The sequence below is a fragment of the Octopus bimaculoides genome, chromosome 13 (assembly GCF_001194135.2).
Source record: "Octopus bimaculoides isolate UCB-OBI-ISO-001 chromosome 13, ASM119413v2, whole genome shotgun sequence".
Taxonomy (NCBI): Eukaryota; Metazoa; Mollusca; class Cephalopoda; order Octopoda; family Octopodidae; genus Octopus; species Octopus bimaculoides.
In genome coordinates, this window is record NC_068993.1 from 58,998,636 (window position 1) to 59,013,034 (window position 14,399).

Below are 14,399 nucleotides of genomic sequence, written 5' to 3' on the forward strand. Positions count from 1 at the left end.
CTCCAACCCCTCCACATCGGTGATCCTTCTGATTCGCACTGCAGCCTTCCCTCCACGTGGTTAAAATTTTTTTTTTTTTTTTACCTTGTTTCAGTTTTTCTTTGTCTTTCTCTCTCTCTCACTCTCTCTCTCTCTCTCTTCCTCTCTCTCAGTCTGTCACCCTCCATTTTATACTGCTGTCCTTTCATCGAAGTCCTCTTCCTCATTTCAGGCTATCATTGGGACACCTCAGACTGGGCGGCTCCACACACCACGTTACCAAACATCAGTGAGGTACCAGTGAAAGAAATTTTGGATTCTCCAAGCTCCACTCCACAGAGTAATGACTCAAACACGCATGTAGATGATGTCAATGATGCTGATATGGACGACATGGATAACGACTCTGAATACTGCGGGGATTGTGAATGTGGCGAAAACGACGACGACAACAACGCTGCCGACTTCCATCCTGCTGCCAACTTCCACCATTTCCTTGAATTAGCGCCTTATGCCGATGAGGTCAACGAGGGACCTCAGCGGTTCCATCCTAACTTCATGCCGGACTTCGACCAGCCACCTGGTGGTGCTGCCCTCGACAACTGGCCAGCTCCACCGGGCGCTGAAAACGGCAACCAGCCACCACATAGTGATGAAGAGGAGAACAGCGAGAGGTGCCGGTTGCGGCGTCACCTACGTAGGGGTGCTGCTCTAGCTAGGTACCCTCCACTCGATGCCAGCGACTATGAACATTCAACGGCAGCAATGGCGGACGACATGAGTGTGTCGGTGGGCGGCTGTACATCGACGAACGTCTCTTGCTCTGACATTTCCGGACTCTGTGACATCGATGACAGTGATATGAACATTACAGATGAGAGTGACAATGACATCCATCCTGTGAAGTTTAACAGCGCCCACCTTCACACCCAGGTGTGAAGTTCTTCGCCTCTTCCTACCCCCATCCTGTGCTCACCTTCACAGCCAGGTGTGAAGTTCTCTTCTTCTTCCTAACATCCCAGCGCTCTACTTCACATCCAGGTGTAAAGTTATACATATATATATATATATATCTATATACACACACACACACACACGCACATATATATATATATATATATATATATATATATATATGTGTGTGTGTGTGTGTATATAATATATATGCATCTTCCTAATGCCCCAGCTACAACATTCACAGAAAAACTATAATATAAGAAAAAAAAAATACAAACTCCTCCCACCACCACCACCAATACAAAAACAAATTAAATGGACTTTAAACAAAAATTATACACATTCATACATATATATACATATATAATCACACACACACATGTATTTATATATACACACACACACACACACACACACATGCATATGTATTGATATATATACATATATATGTATATATATATATATATATATATATATATATATATATATATATATATATATATATATATATATATACGTATATATGATATACATATATATATATATCTATATACACACATTAACTGACTTGGATATAGACAAAAGAGTATATGCAACACATACCACCCCAAAAATCAACCCACCTAAACATGAACATATGCTTGTATGTGTAACTATATGTGTGTATTCATATAAATATATATATGTATACATATATATGTGTGTATGTGTGTGTGTATATATATATATACTCCTTACCTGCTCCCAATCACGTGCACACACACACACACACACACACACGCACACATACTTATACATGACCATACACACATCCAAATGTAAAAATAAAACTTACAGTGGCATCACCTCGGGTCCATTATAAATGGATCTATGCCCTGCCTTCTCAAGCTAGCGATGCCTTTTCCTTTCTAAACTAGGGCCATTATACAGCCCCGATGGTTCGAGAAAAAAATTCTTCATTAAATAAATATATTTACCAATTTTTTTTTTTCTCTCTAAATTTAATTTAATTTCCCATACCCTAACCCCATCCCTTGACCATAACCCCTCCATAAAATGGAAAAAAGAAACAAAAAGCTCTCTACCCTTCTCCGATCCCACACCCCACAAAATCCAATCCATGAAACTCCTGACTATGAATCATGTTCTTCCTACCATACGCTAGTGTTGAATGGATGTAGAACAAGGGACTCAAAGCATGCAATCTGCTTCCATTGGTGTTATGATTTTTTTCAACAAAACAAAAGGGCAATAGTTTATAATTGAAGAATTTAATGGCATGGCTAGAGAGAAAGAAAGAAAGAGTGACAGTGAGAGAGAGAATGAGAGATACAGCATGAGAAAGAGAGAGATGTATACCATGTGTATGCGTGAGACAGAGATACAGAGAGAGAGAGAGAGAATGAAAGAAAGAAAGCTGTGATGAGAAAAACAAAGACAACCAAATAAATGATATTGCATAATTGATGAAAAAGAAAATGAACTTGTGTATACATACATACATACATACATACATATATATGTGTATATATATATCTGTACCTTGTATATGTATATATAATGTGTGTGTGTGTGTAGATATATATATATATATATATATATATATATATATATATATATATATATACACACATGTATATACACATATATATTGTATATATGCTGTATGTATATATATAAAAATGATAATGCATACACACACACACCACACACACACTTAAATGCTTAACTATATATATACATGTATATGTATAGGTATTATTTGGTATTGATAGTCAACTTGTAGAAATCAAAAGAAAATAAAAAATACCATTCACTCACAGTGGGACACAACCTAGTTTTGTAGAGAATAATTTACTATTTTGGCTTGTTCAGTAAGCCTTCTAACGTAAAACTTAATGTCCCAATCAACTCCATATAAATGTGTACAAGTATAAATATATATAGATAGATAGATATATACACACACTCACACACATATATATACAAACAAATATACTTCTCTTGGCCTGAGTATGTGTGTACATGTATGTGTATGTATGTATATATATATATATATATATATATATATATATATATATATATATATATATATACACACACATACACACACACACACATACAATAACAGAAGGAGCATGCAGCTGACAAAATTTATAATCAGTTTAACTCTTTAAGCATTCAGAATACTCTGTCAAATCTAATGCTCATTTATTCACATTGCTTTGAATTAACCATAGATTATCTTGTAGATCTGACATTTCAATGATCTGATTATTTGTTTTTAGAATAGAATGACATTGGAGGATAGGTGTGAAAGGCCAGATATGACCAGTTAGAATATAAAACAGAAGCTATGTTATGACCGGTTATGGCTGGTTTAGACACTAAAGAATTAATATGTATGTTTTTAGTCCCCAGGAATATCACTGAGCTGAATTTTAATGAAATGTTGCTTGGATAGAAAGGAATGCATTCAAGAATGGTAACAGGAATGGTTTACCGTAATTTCTACAAGATGTGCCTCACACAACCTGATTGCCTGTTATTTTCTTCACGAGTAATGTTTATTAAATAAATAATTTATGGATCTGTCTTAGAATTCAACAGCACTATGGTTGGGTAGTATTCCTGGGTGTCTTGAACATTAATTTATCTTTATTTATTTCAACATTAAGTTCTTTCAAACAATTGTTTTAAGTTCATTGACCAATGTATGTATACGTTTGTGTGTGTATAGATATATTTGTACAAACACATGTATGCAGTATTCCCTATCTGAAGAAATAGTAATATTTTCAAGGAAATCTAACAAAACAACACTGTGAAAAGGTTCAATGAATATATATGTCTACAAACATGCACATGTGTATGCATATATGTACGTATGATTGTGTACATAAGTGTGTGTGTGTGTGTGTGTGCATATATATATATAGACAGATATATGTATATGCATAGATATATATGTGTATCGATGTATATACAAGTATACACACATACATATACATATATATATAGATATATATATATGTATATGTAAATATAATATTATCAGTATATACATGTATGTATATAAATATATTTAAATATAATCATTTTATACATATACCAATATATATATATATATATATATATATATATATATATATATATATATATAAACCTATATCTACAGATATATGTTGCTTTAAGACTATGTATGTATATATAAAATTTTTATGAAACAAAAGGCGGTGCTCCAGCATGGCCGCAGTCAAATGACTGAAACAAGTAAAAGAGAAATGTATGTAGATGTATATGTGTGTGCACATATTTGTATATATGTATGTCAGAATTTACAAACAGCAGAAGATAATTATTCAATACATGTTGCTTAATACATGTTGCTTAATACATGTAGTGGTGACATTGATTCATTTACATCTAAATCGAGGCATTGCTACTGTCAGTTTCACTTTTCTATTATTTCTCCTCATTTATTCTGAAGAGCAGACATAGTGGAAACTTTATATAATGAGTAAGTGAGGCCACAACATGGAATATATCGATGTATGCATATGAAAGTGTACATTTCTCTCTTTGTGTGTGTGTGTGTGTATGTGTGTTTATATGCGCTTTTGCAAATGTGGACGCATGAAGTTCGATGCAGAGGGTGATTGAGAAAATGGTCTTTTGTAGAATTTTAAACCAATAAAAGATAATAAAAAAAAAACAAATAAAAATTTTGAAATGCCTATTGTTGCTCTCATGTGCTCTCATATGTCTTGTTGACCAATGTAATCCCCTGTATCTATGTTATATCATGATGGGTTTGTCATTTCTCAGGAGATGAAAAATTTATACGTATACATGTATAAATATATTTATATATACATATATATATGTACACATATATATATATATATATATATATATATGTATATATATGATCTGTTTTATTCTGTTTTTATTTCCTCTCAGTTTATCATATATTTTATTTTTATTTCTATTGTTATTATTATTATTATCATTATTATTATCATTATCATTATTATTATTATTATTATTATTATTATTGTTATCACCAATACTACTACTGCTACTACATTTATGACGACGACTATTATTATTATTACTGTTACGATTATTTTGGTTTAAGATTATGAAAACAAAAAAACATTTGTGTGATTTGTGTATATAAATATATATATGTATGCATGTTATATGAATATGTGTGTTTGCTTGTGCACATATATATATATATATATATGTATATATATATTCGTGCGTAGTTTCTTGTATATATATATACTTAGAGGCGTGTATGTGTGTATATCCATGGATGAGTGTGTCTGTATGTTTGTGTGAGTATGAATACTTAAATACTTACATAAGAGTGTGTATATATATGTATATATATATATGTATGTATGTGTATATATATGTATATATAATCTCCATGAGTATGCATGCTCCTCTGCATGTAAGTGTATGTGTGTATGGGTCTATATTACCCCAGCCCACCTCCACAAAAACTGGAAAAAAATGAAATGAAAATTATAAAAATAAATTTTAAGCAATTTATAACAATTATCTTTTTTTCCTCTTATTATTTCATTTCATTTCACATCTCAGCAATATTTCTTTCTTTTATTTATTTTTTGAAATAAAGATGTTCATTTTTTCTTTCTTTTTCTTTTCTTTCTTTCCTTTCGTTTTTTTTTTCTTGAAAGTTCTAAGTTTTCACTTTTACAAATGCATACACACATACATACATATGCCCATGTATCCATAAACTTAAGGAAAATGCAAATACCGTTTTTAAGGACCTGTAACCATTACATTTCATCATATGTCAAAGGAGACCATCACCATCATTATCATTTAACATCTGTTGTCCATGAGTTGGATGGTTTGACCAGGGCTGGTAAGCTGAGGGGCTGCACCAGACTCCAGTCTGATTTGGCATGATTTCTATGGCTGGACACCCTTCCTAATGCCAACCAATCCAAGAGTGTTACAAGGTGCTTTACATGCCACCTGTGCCAGTGGTATGGCACCAGTATCTGCCATGACTATGGTTTCTCTTGGCTTTAAGGGTCTTCGACTTAAGCACGGCATTTCATCAAGTGTCTCGCTCATTTGTTAGTCCCTGCGTGAGGCCCAACACTCGAATGGTGCTTTTTACGTGCCACTGGCACAGGTGCCAGTTACGTGACACCAGTATTGGCCATGCCAAAACAACACTGAAACCCTTGAAACCTCCGAGATTTGGCTGAAATTGACAAATATCTTTTGCTTGCTTCGGTCATTAGACTGTGGCCATGCTGGAGCAATGCCTTGAAAAATTTTTTGTCAAATGAATTGACTCCATTACTTGTTTTTTTTTTAAAGCCTAGCACTTATTCTATCTATCTCTTTTGCTGAACCACTAAGTTGCAGGGATGTAAACACACCAACACCAGCTGTCAAGTGGTGGTGGAAGAACCAACACAGCCACACACTAACATGCATATATATATATATATATATATATATATATATATATACACACACACACAATGGGCTTCTTTCAATTTCCTACTTTCAAATTCACTCACAAGGCTTTGGTCAGCCCAGGGCTATAGTAGAAGACACTTGCCCAAGACCTCTTTAAAATATTGAGGAGGAAAAGCCTCGTTTTTAAGGGCGAAACCTTAGGGGATTATCTCCCTTTGCCATTGTCCTGTGATCTTCGGCTGCGCTGCCATTTTGGTGGTCACCAAAGCACCAAGAAGGTAAACGATTGTCTCCCTTTAGCCTTGGTTATTAGTTTCCAGCTGTGGTGCCGCCATGCAGATTCCAAAATCGGATTCCAATAGCAAAGGGAGATAATCACCTTGGGTTTTACCCTTAAAAACGAGGCTTTTTCCCCTCCTTATTTTAAAGAGGTCTCAGGCCAGCAGTGTTCGCGGTCTGAAGATACACTGTAAGGTCAAACCCCTTATGCGCGAGAAACCCTGGGTAACCCCATAAACTGGCCTACCCCACTATAATACACACGTATATATATATTTGAACAATGATGCTCAAATAGAATCTTTGACTTTTCTCATCCAAAGATTTACACAGTTTCCATCAGCAAAGTAATTCTCATCATATTGATTAACCTGAGGATTCTTGATTCAAAGTGCTGCACAGTGGGACTGAACCAGAAACCAAGTGGTTGCAAAGCGTACTTCTTAACCACAGACCATGCGTGCAATTTTTCTTACATATTTTCTTTTTTTTTTTTTTAAGACCTTAATTTTTTTTCTTATATGATTAGGTGTGATTTGAAGGAGATTTTCTTGCTACTGTCTCTAGAAACCACAAAGAGTTTCTATGGTGGTGGTCACCATTGAACACAGGTAAACTTCCTCAGAAAAACCAAAACAGCATCACAGTTTCAATACCATGTTACAGCCATTTCACTTCACGGCATTAACCCTCAAACTGTAGGGTATAATAGTCAATTAATCTTAAGCAAGTGAATCAACAATACATCCTCACGACCAATACTGATGTCATAGCGACCCTGGTTGATTGATCGACAAGATTAATTCCATCTGGATTTGAACTCAAAATCAAACAGTGTTTCTGTGGAATAAATGGGTTTTGTTTTTAAAGAAAATGAAAAGAAAAGATGAAATAAAAAAAAAGGAAAAAAATATTGGTTTAATAAAAATGGGGAAAATATTTGATTTATTATTATTATTATTATTATTATTATTATTGACAATAATGTTTTCTAACTTTGGTATGAGGCCACAAATGTGGAAGAGTATAGTTCATTTGGTGTATTTTAGGTTCTTAACTGTTAAATACACAGGCACACATTATACATATATGTCTCATGTACACAAATATCTATTATGTATATATGTATATATATATATATATATATATATAGGTTTTATGTGTGTGTGTGATATTTATATATTGATACATACATTATATATATGACAGAAAGTCAAGGAGTAAATTTTGGTGTGAGTTTTGGTGCAGAAAATATTTTTAAAAATAAGGATAAAATTAAGAATAAAGGGAACACAACTAGCAAAACAAATTAATAATGATCTGGTAAGGTAGGATAGGGGCTAGTCACCTGCTTAGTTAATCAGGTTATTCAGAAAGGTATAATACTCAGTGACTGATGTAGCAGCAAACTGATGTACAGAGATGATGTCCATAAGGTCACAAGTACAGCAAAGAATTTAGTGTACAGTGTTCATCAAGGTTCAGTCCTGAGTCCCCTCCTTTTAATCATTGTCCTCCAGGACATAGCAGAAGAATATAAGAATGACAGCCCCTTGGAGTTATTATATGCTAATGATCTTGTCATCATAGCAGATTCTGTGTCAGAGCTAGAAAAGAAATTTCACGAGTGGAAGTAAAACCTGGAATTTAAGGGCCTTAAGGTTAACTTAGTAAAGACTAAGGTCTCAGTAAGCAAGAAAACAAACACGACCCTGCCCACTCCAGGTAAGCAGCCCTGCTTAATTTGTAGGCAGGAATTCCAGATGGTGTATCAAGTGCAAGCTATGGACACACAAGAGGTGCAATGGAAGAATAGGAAGGTTGTCACAGAAAGTAGCCATCATATGTGGAAGATGCACAGGAGCCATAAAAACTACAGATACTCTGGGAATTGATTTTCTCAAATGCCCCAGAGGCTCTTTAGGGGTAGTGGATAATTTCTGCTACCTAGAGAACCAAATTAGTACTTGAGAGGGATCTACAGAGAGTGTAATAGCTAAAATAAGAATAAAATGGAGAAAATTCAGAGAGATTTTACCTCCGTTGGCAAACAAAGGGTTCTCTCTCTCTCTCTCTTTGAGTGAAAGGAAGATTATACGATGCATGCATACTGCAATTCTACATGGTAGTGCAACGTGGGACCTGATTGCAGAGGACACGTGAAGATTTGAGAGGAGTGAGGCCAGTATGCTCCACTGGATGTGTAATACAAATGTACTTGTGCAACTGAGAGCTAGTGTATTGAGAAAGAAGTAAAGCATAAAAGGAATTAGATGCAGTGTGCTGGTTTGGTCATGTGATGCAGATGGATGCCAACAGTTCCATAAAGAAGTACCGATCTCTCAAAGTGGATGGATCTTGTGGAAGATGGAGACCCAGGAAGACATGGGATGAAGTACTGAAAGGTGGTGACCTTAGAATACTGAAGCTTTCAGACAAGTTGACAAAGAACCGAGATACTTGGTGCCTTGCTGCATTCAAGAAGATTTGCCCTCCACAGCATAAGTGTTAAGGCTACATCTACTGGTGAAGAGGGGGAGTTTACAAGGGTCCTGTGCCAGTGCCACATAAAAAGCTCCCAGCACACACTGTAAAGTGGGTGGCACTAGGAATGGCATCCATTTGTAGAAACCAAGCTGAATCAGACTGGAACCCAGTGCAGCTCTGGCCAAACTGTCCAACCCATGCTAGCATGGAAAACGGACTTTAAAAGGTGATAGGGATGATGACAATGATAATAATGACCTCCAGGAAGATTCCTCCAGCTTTAAATATTCTTAGATATTTCTGATAAATTCTCACTCAACAAATATTGTCCAGTGGCTGAAAGGACCTATTATCAAAGACATCCTGGCCATGACCAGAGTCCACTGTGCACAATATATATCATCCTCTCGTAATCTGAAGGAGAATTTAACTGCTACTTTTAGCTGCTTGAGTAGCAATATAGAGCATCATCATTGGATCACACCTTGATGATGTGGGGCATTTTCATGGACAAGAACTGGTATTAGTTGTTACTGCTTTCTTATTTCTTCTTCTTCTTCTTCTTCTTCTTCTTCTTCTTCTTCTTATTATTATTATTATTATTATTATTATTATTATTATTATTATTATTATTATTATTATTATTATTATTACCATCATCATCATCATCATTATTATTAGGGACAGTACATTGGCTGAAATGTCAGTGTATGAATCAGAAATCACTGTTGTTATTATTGTTCGGCAGAAAGCTGGCAGAATCATTAGCACCCTGGACAAAATGCTTAGTGGTATTTTACCCATCGCTACGTTCTGAGTTCAAATTTCACTGGGGTCGACTATGCCTTTCATCCTTTCAGGGCCAACAACATAAGTACCAGTTACACACTGATTTCAATGAAATCAACTTAATCCCTTCTCCCAAATTTGAAGCCTTGTGCTTTCAGTAGAAAGGATTATTATTATTATTATTATTATTATTATTGTCATTGTTACCATCATCATCATCATTATTATTAGGAACATTGGCTGAAATGTTAACATATCAGACAGAAATACATTGTAGTCTCATTTCAGTTACCACCAAGGTGAACTTAGACTTCCATCATTCTTGAATGCATTGTTAGAATAAAGTACCAGTCATGTACTGGGACTAATTTAATCAGTTAATCCATCTCCATCAAAGCTTTATGGCCTTGTGACTGCATCAGAAATCATTGTTGTTATTATCTAAGGGTTACAGCAGGGAGCTGATTCCAGGTAAACGGGACCAGATAATATAATTAGAAAGAACATCAGAGTAAAAGCTTCAGACTCTCTTACCTCTTACATATGTCTATGTATATGTGTGTGTGTATATGTGTGTGTGTGTGTGTGTGTGTGTGTGTGTGTGCTTGTATATGTATGTGTGTGTGTTGTGTGTGGGTGTGCGTGTGTATGTGTGTGTGTATATATATATGAGTGTATGTGTGCATATGCATGTATGTGTATGTGTGTATATATATGTGTATGAATGTGTGCATGTGTGTATATATGTATGTGTGTTGTGCATATATGTGTGTGTGTATGTGTGCATGTGTGTGCATATGTATGTGTGTGTTGTGTGTGCGTGTGTGTGTGTGCACGTGTATGTGCATCTGTGTATATATACATCTGTGTGTATGTGTGCATGTGTGTGTATATGCATGTGTGTGTTTACATGTATGTGTGTGTGTGTGTGTGTGTGTGTGTTGTGTTGTGTGTAGCTGTGTGGTAAGAAGCTTGCTTCCCAACCACATGGTTCCGGGTTCAGTCACATTGAGTGGCACCTTGGACAAGTGTCTTCTTCTATAGCCTCAGGCCCACCAAAGTGTGAGTGCCATATCAACCTTTCCCAGAAGTCTTGTATCTTAAATGCTTACTAGTATATCTAAGAATAGTTAGGCACTTCTGCTAGATTTATCCTTTGTGAGTGTGATATAGGCGCTTTGAATGGTAATGAAATGTTTACTGGCAATTTCCTTCATCTTGGGGTCTTTGTGTCTGTCGGGATGCCATTCTTTGACCAGTTTTCGGTAACTGCTTTTGATTTCTTGCAAAGATGCGTTATGATGTAAACCAAGTACCTGTTCCAAAATATTAAAAAAAAAATAAGCAAGCATATAGACATGTATGTATGTGTTATTTCTTTACTACCCACAAGGGGCTACATACAGAGGGGACAAACAAAGACAGACAAACAGATTAAGTCAATTATATCGACCCCAGTGCGTAACTGGTACTTATTTAATCGACCCCGAAAGGATGAAAGGCAAAGTCGACCTCGGCGGAATTTGAACTCAGAACGTAGCGGCAGACGAAATACTGCTAAGCATGTATGTATGCGTGCATGTATACATGTGTATGTGTGCACGTGCATGTGTGTGTTTGTGTGTGTATGCGTGTGTGTGTGTATATGTGTGTGTGTGTGTGTGTGTTTTATCTTTTATTTTTTAGTTGTTTCAGTCACTTGACCACGACCATACTGGGGCACACCCTTCAAGGGTTTTACAGGAACAAATTAATCCCAGGACGTCTTTTGTTGAGTCGCATATTTATTTTATCACTCTCTTTTGCCAAACTGCTAAGTTACAGAGACATAAACACACCAATATTGGTCGTCAAGCAGTGCCGGGAGACAAACACAGACACAAAGACACACAGACACAAAGACACAAAGACACACATAGCTCGTATCTGTTTTAATAAAAGGTTGAAATTTAAAAAGTAATGGGAGATAACTAAGTGATGAATCTTTTTCAAAGATCAGACAACTCTTGGCTTACCACATGAATTTATCCGAGTTGAATTGTGATTTGAACATGATTGTACTTCTAAACAGATACACACGTATAAGATAATAGCTTTCAAACAACGAAAAAAAACAGAGAAACGAGACATGCAACATAAAGAGTATAACCTTCGTCAGTGGTCCCTATACATACATACATACATACATACATACATATATTATACAAAATGTGTAGTATTAAATATCCATCATGGCTGGTCTTACCAATCGGTTTTGCGTAAAGAATATAATGGAGTGTTAGGCAACAAATCGATTATATAACTTAACGCTCATCAGAGTTTGCCGATATGGAAGTGAATATAGCGACTGCTCTCTATTGTCGGTGGTGGATTAGCACAACCCCCAAAATAGTCGCCATATTCCCTTCCATATCAGCTAACTCTGATGAGCGTAAAGTTATATAATCGGCTTGTTACCTAACACTCCATTATATTCTTTACGCGAAACCGATTGGTAAGACCAGCCGTGACAGATATATAATATTATACATTTCAGATAATATACCCTCTCTACTGACAGATATGCGAGTGCATCTTTTCCCTGACTTATGGTCTTTTAAACAACTCACGCACGTATACACGCGCGTGCACGCACACATATTGTCTTTTATTTTTTTCACGTTTCAGTGATTAGGTTGCAGTCATACTGGGGCACAGCTGCTTTGAAGAATTTTTAGTCGAATGAATCGATCCTAGACCCTTTTTTAAAGCCTGGTATTTATTATAGTGAAGGCACATGACCTAGTAGTTAGGGTTTTGGGATCGCGATCCTAAGGTCATGAGTTCAATTCCCAGCGACGCGTTGTGACCTTGAGCAAGACTCTTTATTTCACGATGCTCCAGTCCACTCAGCTATAGAAAATGAGTTGTACCTGTATTTCAAAGGGCCAGCTTTGTTGCATTTTGTGTCACACTGAATCTCTTCGAGAACTAGGTTAAGAGCACATGTGTCTATGGAGTGCTCAGCCACTTACACGTTAATTTCACGAGCGGGCTGTTCCGCTGATCGGATCAAATGGAACCCTTGCCGTCGTAACCGACACACACACACACACACACACACACACACACACACACACACATATTTGTATGTAGATAGACGCTTTCTCACACACCTACAAACACACATACACACAACTACACACACACACAACAACACACAAACACACACACATTGAAGAGAGAAATACCTTGTAAGCATTGTGGATACCGTCGGAGTCAAATATCTTCCATACAGCTTCAGCAAGATTGTACCAACCGTACTGTGTACCATACTCAAAGAGAAACCAAACCGATTCTTTCGTTTCTTCCCATGCTGGTGACGCAAGAAACGTAGAGATTACTTCGGACAATTTCCGTTCTTCTCCGTTGCTGTTTGTGACCGTAATGTTGTGACAAATAACCGAGACCCACAACATAAGGTAGATACAGCAGAATATTGTTATTCGTAAAGTTCGTTTCGGGCAACTGGTCCGAGAACGACGATGCATTGTTTTAGACCATTTGTTGCCCTTGTAGTTGAGAAGAGCCGTAGAAATCAGCGAAGAATATATGATTTGGGTTGGATTGTTCCAATAGAAAGGAACTCCGAGGAAGGAACCGATGAGTGAGAGTTTCAAGTCGCCCTCTTGGTCACCAATGTTGGCTACCAGCATCACGCCTGTAATATAGTAAAATAAAATTGAGATGTAAGTACCAGAAAGACCGACCCATAGCATTAACCAAAAAGTGACATCATATATAATGTTTAATATAACATAGAAACAGACGTTAAACGACCACAACGACGATGATGATGATGATATATATATACATATATTTACATATATATGCATATATACATATATATATATTACGGAGATGTACTTGCATAGCAAGTGACCTGATCTGAGATCGTGTGCTGGAACGAAAACAATTGCAGCGTGGAAGGTGTTTATAAGCCATTTAAAATAACACGCAAAAGGCGTCAGATTCACTTCAACATTTAAATTTAATTTGCCAAAATATTTTCGTCGCTTTGAGACCGCGACCTCTTCACTGACAAAATTCTGTGCTGCATTTATATATATATATATATATATATAGCTAGCATGGAAAGCGGACGTTAAACGATGATGATGATGATAATGATATATGTATATATATAATTCTTACAGATATAGGGTGAAAATTAATAATTAATAATTAGTAATTTTACCAAGTAGTTCAGTGTGTTAAAAAACCATTAACGGTAAACTTATACAAAAGTTTTATTATCATAAACATAATTAAAACTATTATTTATATTGTGGTAGTGAAATAGTAGTTTTAACTGCTAATTCTAATTTCGGAGTGTGGTGAAGCAATTTTTGCTGAACCCTAATTTTAATTATGTATATATATATATA

At 35.8% G+C, this 14,399-nt stretch overlaps 2 protein-coding genes across 3 annotated transcripts in view; one reads left to right on the forward strand and one right to left on the reverse strand.

Annotated features, from left to right (window-relative positions):
• The window catches only part of LOC106876693 (protocadherin Fat 1-like), a 46,544-nt gene extending 40,937 nt beyond the window's left edge, over window positions 1-5,607 (forward strand). Inside the window, exon 4 of the mRNA XM_052972511.1 lies at window positions 212-5,607. Within this exon, the coding sequence (XP_052828471.1) occupies window positions 212-918 (707 nt within the window). The 3' untranslated portion in view covers window positions 919-5,607. The remainder of the gene's footprint in view (window positions 1-211) is intronic.
• Window positions 5,608-7,609: 2,002 nt separating this feature from the next.
• Window positions 7,610-14,399, reverse strand: part of LOC106876692 (dnaJ homolog subfamily C member 22) — a 14,469-nt gene continuing 7,679 nt past the window's right edge. For both annotated transcript variants that reach the window (XM_014925339.2, XM_014925338.2), the window contains exons 3-4: window positions 13,203-13,672; window positions 7,610-11,288 (exon numbers count right to left, since the gene is read on the reverse strand). In XM_014925339.2, coding sequence (XP_014780825.1) covers window positions 11,103-11,288; window positions 13,203-13,672 — 656 coding nt within the window. In that variant the 3' untranslated portion in view covers window positions 7,610-11,102. The remainder of the gene's footprint in view (window positions 11,289-13,202; window positions 13,673-14,399) is intronic.